Consider the following 8,377-nt stretch of genomic DNA (forward strand, 5'->3'; position numbering starts at 1 on the left):
ACTTCAATTGAAGCTTTTCACTTCATTACTTCATTTTACTTCGTTTTAATACACTTTCCACAAATTAGTTTTATCTTCAAAATACATAAAAATTACTTTGAAATATATGATTTATTTCACCAAAATCAACAATCTTTGCTAAAATTTTTGTTAAGTAGAAGGTATGGCAAAGTAAGCTTTCGCAAAAAGCTACTAAAAAGAGGCCTAATAAATCTCCTATCTGGCATCGGTTATTTGGAAGAAGTGGTTTTGATTGTCATTTTCACATGAATATGAATGGGTGGATAAAGTTTCATAATTATTTAGTAAATATTTGACGAAAATAACAATTATATTTTAATTGTCATACATCTTCAATTTTATAGCAAAAATGATACATTGAAGTGAATCTCGTGATGACTTTGTTGCTTTGTACCAATAATCGATTAATTATGTTTCAGTTTTAATATCATCAGTGAATTGTAATTTTTGATTTTCTTTCCTCAACGTTTGGGACGTGTGATTTTAAAGTTTTTCCAGCAGTAAATTTACACAGGAACACAACAAATTATAAATTAATAAAGGTTAAAGATTACTCCACACCCCTAATTGTGCATGAAAGTCGTCACTCCGAAACACTTCCCTTTCAGTGTGTTTTCACTTCGCTCGAAAATTAGCAAACGGCAGCGCTGGTTAGTAGCTTGAGGTTGTACATGCCAGCGGGCAGAAAACAAATGTCTCCATGCAGGGGCGCATCCAGGAATATATTTTGGGAGGGGTTCATACTTCTAAAGATATATCACCAGAAAAAACTGAATTCGCTTCATATAAAATGCTCGCCCAAGGGCTTTATTTCCGTAAAAAAAAAAAAGAAATAAGGCCCGCGGGCGTTATTGCCTTTTCGAAAAAGAAATTAAGCCCGCGGGTTTTATTGCCTTTTGACGGTGGGCAATACTTCCCTTTCGATATGGTAGTAACGCCAGCGGGCTTCATATTCTAAAAAATGAAATAAAGCCCGCGTGCGTTATTTCATCTTTATTGTGGCTCTTGTCTCCATTTTAGAATATGTACATTCAAAACCCCCTTTTCTAAATAAAAACTAACTAATATGATAACATTGAACTAAATATTTGTTTTCCTTTAGTATACGAACAAATTTAAATTAACACATTTCAATGCATATATTTAATACATATATATGTATGTATGTACATGTGTATGAAAATTAAATAATTCAAATTTTCAGCGAAAAAAGGAACATGAAAAAGTAAAAAGTTAAATAAATACTTTCGTCGATTGTCGAATAATTTGACGGCAAATGCTTGTATTACAATTTAGATTAGCACGCCTACTGTGCTCTGCAAAGCAATCTGTGCAAAGTTTAAAATGATTGGCCGAACTTCTCCTCTGATTGGCGGGCGGTGTGTGCCTTGATGTTACACAAACCACTCGACCACGGCTGATTTATGTTATTCTGTCCTGTACTCATTTTTGTTGTTACCGAAAATTTTCAGTCGCCTTCTCAGTTAAAACAACCCGTGCGTCATCCACATCACCACAGTATTTCGGCTGCGTGGGTACCCAAACAACCCCAACTCCTCATCTAACATTCATAACAGCATTAAGATAATCTAAGTACATAAACAAATAAATTTTCCGGCGTAATGGCGAGGGGGGAAAAGCGAGCTTCTTGGTGCTCAACCGCGGCGGTCCGGTAGAACGTTCAATTCTGAAGAAAACCCATCATTAACCATGATTCTATCATAAAATGCCTCTGAGCTATAGAATTTTGAAGAAAAACAATCAAAGTTTACGTGTATTTTATATGGGAAATCTTTGCACGCCTTGGGCGAGTACTTAATGTTAATATTCAGGGTTCAGATTTTCTGGGAGTTTGTCTTAGGTGTTTTCCATAAAATTTCAAAGTAGGAGTGAAAAAGACAATAGTCGCCAAAAAAACACCCTAGTACATATGTATGTACATACATACATATATACAAAGCCATGGCTACAAATGTTTATATGTGCATAAATACTTATGTACAGGTGTAAGCCCATATCTTAGGGCCAGTTGTTCAATGTCTGGTTATCACTACCACTACACTATCGACGATTTCGACATCATGCATGTAACATGTGATCGATAAAGCAGTAGTTGTGCTTAACCGGAGCTTCTACCTCCGATTTGTGCTAATCAGACATTGAACAACCGGCCCTTAGTGTTTTTGCTAGTAGTTATTGATAAACTAACGCAGCAGCCACCATAGCGCTTGTGTTTTTGTAAGTTCTTCATATGATAAGAGATCCTTAGATATGATTAGTAGGTAGGCCTACATGACGTGCGTATTCATAAGTAGTTGTGGGCTACAAAAGTCGTTAAACCAAGCAAAATCCGGTTAGTACTATACTTCCCATTGGAAACACAGCTACTTTCACTTTTTTTCTTCTACACATTAGAAATCATAATGGAACGTTGGCAAGGTTGTGTCGCTGTAGTTACTGGTGCTAGTTCAGGCATTGGCGCTGCCACAGTCAAAGATTTACTTAAAGCTAATCTCGTTGTGGTGGGACTTGCCCGCCGACTGCAGCGTATGGAAGAATATAAAGCTGAATTGCCAGCTGAACAACAGAAACGGTTCTATCCCTATACATGCGATGTAACATCACAGGAATCGGTTGATCAGGCATTCAATTGGATTATCAACGAATTGGATGGCGTTGATATATTGGTGAATAATGCCGGCANGCTAGTAGTTATTGATAAACTAACGCAGCAGCCACCATAGCGCTTGTGTTTTTGTAAGTTCTTCATATGATAAGAGATCCTTAGATATGATTAGTAGGTAGGCCTACATGACGTGCGTATTCATAAGTAGTTGTGGGCTACAAAAGTCGTTAAACCAAGCAAAATCCGGTTAGTACTATACTTCCCATTGGAAACACAGCTACTTTCACTTTTTTTCTTCTACACATTAGAAATCATAATGGAACGTTGGCAAGGTTGTGTCGCTGTAGTTACTGGTGCTAGTTCAGGCATTGGCGCTGCCACAGTCAAAGATTTACTTAAAGCTAATCTCGTTGTGGTGGGACTTGCCCGCCGACTGCAGCGTATGGAAGAATATAAAGCTGAATTGCCAGCTGAACAACAGAAACGGTTCCATCCCTATACATGCGATGTAACATCACAGGAATCGGTTGATCAAGCATTCAATTGGATTATCAAAGAATTGGATGGCGTTGATATATTGGTGAATAATGCCGGCGTTTTTAAAACGGGTCAAGCTGTTACTTTGGATCCTGTAGAGCTACAACAAGTTGTACAAACCAATATAATGGGTGTGGTTTATTGTACACAACGCGCTTTTAAATCGATGAAGGAACGCAATTTTGACGGACATGTGGTGAATATTAATAGCGTTGCGGGTCACTCGGTGCTACACTTGTCGGGCAATGCACCACCAGGTATGAATGTGTGTCCAGCCACTAAACATGCAGTAACCGCTATTACTGAGGTATATCGCCAGGAATTTAGAGGACTGAAGACAAACATTAAAATCACGGTGAGTATACAGAGAAGGGGCGAAAGATAAATTATCAAAGGTTTCAATTGTCTTTGCCAGTGAGACCAAATGATCCCAAAAAATAAAGGTTAGAAAGTTGAAGGTAGTGAACAGATAAGCTAAAAAAGTCAACACTTGTATGCGGAAAGATGGGGCTGAATAATATTATTTTCTAATTTTTAGTCCATTTATAAAAGCGTTGTTAACAAAAAGTTCATTTTATTTTTATTTTATTTTTTGTATGCAAGTTTTAGGCCTTCTAAATCGGCTTCTCTTAAAAGAGGAACATTTTCACAAAATATTGAATTCTGACGCAGGACCAACTTAACTTTGCTTTAGACACACCACAACATGCTTTCTCCAATCTTTATTAGACATCCGTTTCTTTGAAAAAATACCATCCCTCGCGCGGCCTCGTCTGCTTCCAAATTGCGGAGCGACTACTTTCGAGGATAAGGCACTTTTCTGGGTAGGAAAAAGCAAAAATGATAGGTGGATTTTTTTTTTTTTAATTTCTATAAAATCATATTTTGTCTCAAAGTACCAAACAGATGAAAATTACTTATAAAAAGGGTAGCATTAAAAAAGCTTGTAAAAAAAAACTAAAATAGTCACACTGGTCTTTGCATGTTATTTAATACATATTTATGTATGTGCATAAGACCGTACCACCTTACAAGCAAACAAAAAAGCTCGCCGGATACCCCTGAGTCTAAAGTAGGAATATTTGCAAGGCAATTTCGATTGGATCATCAAAGAATTGGGTGGTTTTGATATATTGGTGAATAATGCTGGCATCTTTAAAGTGGGTCAAGCCGTTAATTTGAATCCTGCAGTAATGCAACAAGTTGTACAAGCTTTCAAATCAATGAAAGAGCGTAAAGCCCAAAATACAATAACGCAGTGGCAGTTTTTCGAAATCAGCTGTTTTAGAAAGTGTGGTGTCCAATGAAGCGGCTCACAACACAGCAGTGGCAGCTGGCAGTACTGCTCAGTTTAGCCCAAATTCTAAATTCACTGCCACTGCCTACATCGCAGCAAACTTCGCATGCTGAATTTGACATATATAAAATGCAGCCAACTTCTGTTCATGTCACTGAAGCCTAAAAGACAACAACAAAAATGTAAACAAACAAAAGGGAATGCCAAAAAAAAAGCTGTCACTGACAAAGCCGTATTGTATTTGGTGCGGCAGTGATTGCCAATATTAGCAGTAAAAGCTGATTTTAAAGTGTCACTGTCACTGCCACTGCGCTATTGTATTTTGGCCTTAATTTTGATGGACATGTGGTGATCGTCAATAGCGCTTTGGGTCACTCGGTGCCACATTGGCCGTTTGATGAAGCGCCAATTATGAATGTGTATGCGCCGACTAAGTATGCACTAACCGCTATTACTGAGATATATCGGCATGAGTTTAGAGGATTGGAGACAAAAATCAAAATAACTGTGAGTATTAAATAAAACGACAACAAACATGGTGAACTGTTAAATTTTTAGCGTTTACTGGTAGATTGGTATTTGTTGTTATTCAATACAATTATGATATACGCTTTGCAAAACTGATAAGATAATTGTGGCCTTTTTAAGCGTAAGCATACATATTTATGTGCATTCATATATACGTATGTACACTAGAAGCCACCACCTTACAAGCAAAAAATAAAAGTGCGCCGTACGACCCTAAGTCTAAAGTATTTTTCTAACGCAATTTCGGTAGATTTTTTTTTTTAGCAGAACCTAGCGGTCACCTTTTTAATTTTTCTGTAACACCTATGTATATTCGACAAGAAAGTTTTTTTTAATAGTACTAAGTACTAAAATAATCGAAATACTTCCTGATATTATATTAGCAAAAGTTAAAGAATTTTTGGTAAGCATTAATTTACTGACATTAGAGTGGTACGTTAGAGTGATAAGAACTAACATCTGGCGGTTAAGTACTAGAACGGGGGTACTTTGGAAGAAAAGAAATTGTCTCCTCAACACAAGAACATCGATATATCATACTTTATGATCCGACTGTAAATGCCGACGATATGACGAAAAAAAGCAAAAATGATAGGTGGATTTCGTTTTCTAACGCAATTTCGGTAGATCAACATTACCTTTGATGAATGCTTAAGATTCGAACGTGCACGGCGGACGAGTTTTTTTCTGGTACGCTCTAATGCACATATCTGTANCGACGATATGACGAAAAATGTAAAAAGGCGACCCCTACGTTCGGCCAAAAAGAAATAAAACTTTTTTCAACATTACCTTTGATGAATGCTTAAGATTCGAACGTGCACGGCGGACGAGTTTTTTTCTGGTACGCTCTAATGCACATATCTGTATGCAATTTTTTTTGATCCATAAAATCGGCCAAGAAAATTTTTTTTTTTTTGTAATTGCGAAAATTCTTTAGACTCAGGGGGGGACGGATAATATCTTTTTCTGATATATCTGGATATGTACATAAATAAGTAGATAGAAATAAAATATATCCAGCCCTTATCCCGCAAAAAAACGTAAGCGACATTTTTTTTAAATTTTTTTTTGTTGCAGAACTACTCCTGAAAGGTCCAGATGTAGAAATATCAAAAAGAAAATTTTGAAAAAATGTCGCTTACGTTTTTTTGCGGTTACGGCTTGGATATGTACGTCGGTTATGGCTGTTATGCGGCACATTTGATAAGATAACTATGTCCCCATCTAGGATACATATCATACATACATATGTTCATAATTACATACTTATATTAATTGATTAATTTTTATTTTAGAGCGTTAGCCCCGGTTTGGTCGATACAGAACTCGTTCCGGAATACTATAAAAAATCCGCTCCACCAATTTTGAAGCCAAAAGACGTTTCTAGCTGCATTTTGTTCACCCTTTCGACACCGCCACACATGCAAGTCCATGAAATCACCGTAAAACCCTTATTGGGCGAGTAATTAAAAACTTTATAAACTAAATATATTTATGTAGACATACAACCATGTATGTATGTATGTAAATAATCGTACTAATCCTCGTTTGGATCATACAAGCTCGATAAATGAATTCACATACATATGTGTATATAAGTAGTAGATATGCATAGGAATACTCTATATAATGTTCAAATATAAAATGCAACCGAATTGTAATAAAATAAAAAATGCATTGTAAATGAGCTCATAAAAAATGTATTTATTTATAAACATCTTACTTCCGAAATGAAAACAAATATAATCAGCTGTTCTAGCAACACAGCTCGTTGGTATAGTTCCGGCCCATTTCTGACTTAATTCGGGCCTTTTTTGGGGTCTTTACGGGACCAGTTCGGGACTAATAATAATAATAGATTGGTGCTTCAACATATGTTATATAACGTTTCCACGATTCGTAATTCGATCTCTTATTCGTAATTCGCCATCCATCTACCCTTCCAATTGCGTGATTCGCCAAACAAAATTTTGAGAGCGAGTTACCTCATTTGTAGGTAATTTCGATCGAATTGCCATGCGAATGACAAACGAATCGGGGGCTTCTCTAATATTTATAGGAAATATATCGAAATTTTCACCGGCCTGGTCCCATTTGCTGGTACTTATTCTAGTTGCTGGAAAATAAAATAATAACATATTCTCTATATAAATTAAAATCTTTGATGACAGCTTATCTTACTAATATTATAAATGTGAAAGTTTGTAGGTTTGGATGTTTGGGAAATCGGATTTGCATAAAATTTTGTACGCAGATAGCTTATGGGCCAGATTGGTTAATAGGCTATTTTTTTAAGAGTTGCCACCTGTTAAAAAGTTTAATTTATTTAATATGCGGGAACTACTGAACGGATTTGCCTAAAAATTTGCACAAAGATAGCTTATAATCTAGATTGGAAATTAGGCTACTTTTCTTAAGAGTTGCCACCTGTTAAAAAACTTTAGTGAAATTAACACGCGAAAACGACTGAACGGATTTGTTATATTGTATTATGTTATGTTATGTTATGTTCTGTTATCTTGTTTAACGCATTTCACCTCAACTCACTTCGATTAAATCAACTAACCGCAATTTAGCTCAGCTCAGCCCACCTCAACTTCATCGTTGCCGTTTTCACTCCGCTCGGAGCATTTCACTCCTTTTTTAAGCCGATCACTACGTCACTTCCTCTCTTGTAAAAACATTCCGATTTTGTGATTATCATAATTAAATATTTACTATGAAATATAAACGAATGCCCGTATATTAACCCCCCGATACCGTGCATTTGATAAATTGTCAAGCTTGACTATTTGTCAATAAATTTGCGCCTTAACTATGCTGGAAAAATGTAATTTTAGTAGGGTTGCCAGATTTTATGTACGCGAAATCAGTACCTTAGGATTTTTCATGCTATAAAAATTAGTACTTTTCAGTACACTTTTATTCAAAGCAAAATTATGAATGTAAGTAACAGAAAATTCTTACAAACGCCATATTTTACTTCTATTTAACAATATTTTGGTACAAAAATAAAGTATAGTTCACAAAAAATATAAATGTTATTCATTTTAACATGAGTGTACACATTGACATGTAGTAACGGGTGATTTTTTTGAGGTTAGGATTTTCATGCATTAGTATTTGACAGATCACGTGGGATTTCAGACATGGTGTCAAAGAGAAAGATGCTCAGTATGCTTTGACATTTCATCATGAATAGACTTACTAACGAGCAACGCTTGCAAATCATTGAATTTTATTACCAAAATCAGTGTTCGGTTCGAAATGTGTTTCGCGCTTTACGTCCGATTTATGGTCTACATAATCGACCAAGTGAGCAAACAATTAATGCGATTGTGACCAAGTTTCGCACTCAGTTTACT

The 8,377-nt window shown here is 36.0% G+C and overlaps 2 protein-coding genes across 2 annotated transcripts; both read left to right on the forward strand.

Annotated features, from left to right (window-relative positions):
- The first annotated feature begins 2,444 nt into the window (after nt 1-2,444).
- Nucleotides 2,445-2,765, forward strand: LOC108372166 (farnesol dehydrogenase-like). Its single transcript, XM_017627816.1, has one exon. It carries the CDS (start codon nt 2,445-2,447, stop codon nt 2,763-2,765), a length of 321 nt encoding a protein of 106 aa, XP_017483305.1.
- A 35-nt stretch (nt 2,766-2,800) lies between these two features.
- LOC108372167 (farnesol dehydrogenase-like) lies at nt 2,801-6,494 on the forward strand. The gene is made up of 2 exons (XM_017627817.1): nt 2,801-3,539; nt 6,308-6,494. The coding sequence occupies exons 1-2, from the start codon at nt 2,964-2,966 to the stop codon at nt 6,476-6,478; spliced, it is 747 nt and encodes a 248-aa protein (XP_017483306.1). The 5' UTR covers nt 2,801-2,963; the 3' UTR covers nt 6,479-6,494.
- The last annotated feature ends 1,883 nt before the right edge of the window (nt 6,495-8,377 follow it).

This window comes from Rhagoletis zephyria, unplaced genomic scaffold (genome assembly GCF_001687245.7).
Source record: "Rhagoletis zephyria isolate East Lansing unplaced genomic scaffold, Rhagoletis_zephyria_1.1 Rzeph_scaffold_05504, whole genome shotgun sequence".
Taxonomy (NCBI): Eukaryota; Metazoa; Arthropoda; class Insecta; order Diptera; family Tephritidae; genus Rhagoletis; species Rhagoletis zephyria.

Excerpts from the sequence above, each read along its gene's own strand:
- LOC108372167 (XM_017627817.1), top strand. The coding sequence starts at position 2,964 with ATGGAACGTTGGCAAGGTTGTGTCGCTGTAGTTACTGGTGCTAGTTCA. Across the intron at positions 3,540-6,307 it reads AGACAAACATTAAAATCACG|AGCGTTAGCCCCGGTTTGGT; the intron begins GTGAGTATACAG and ends TTTTTATTTTAG.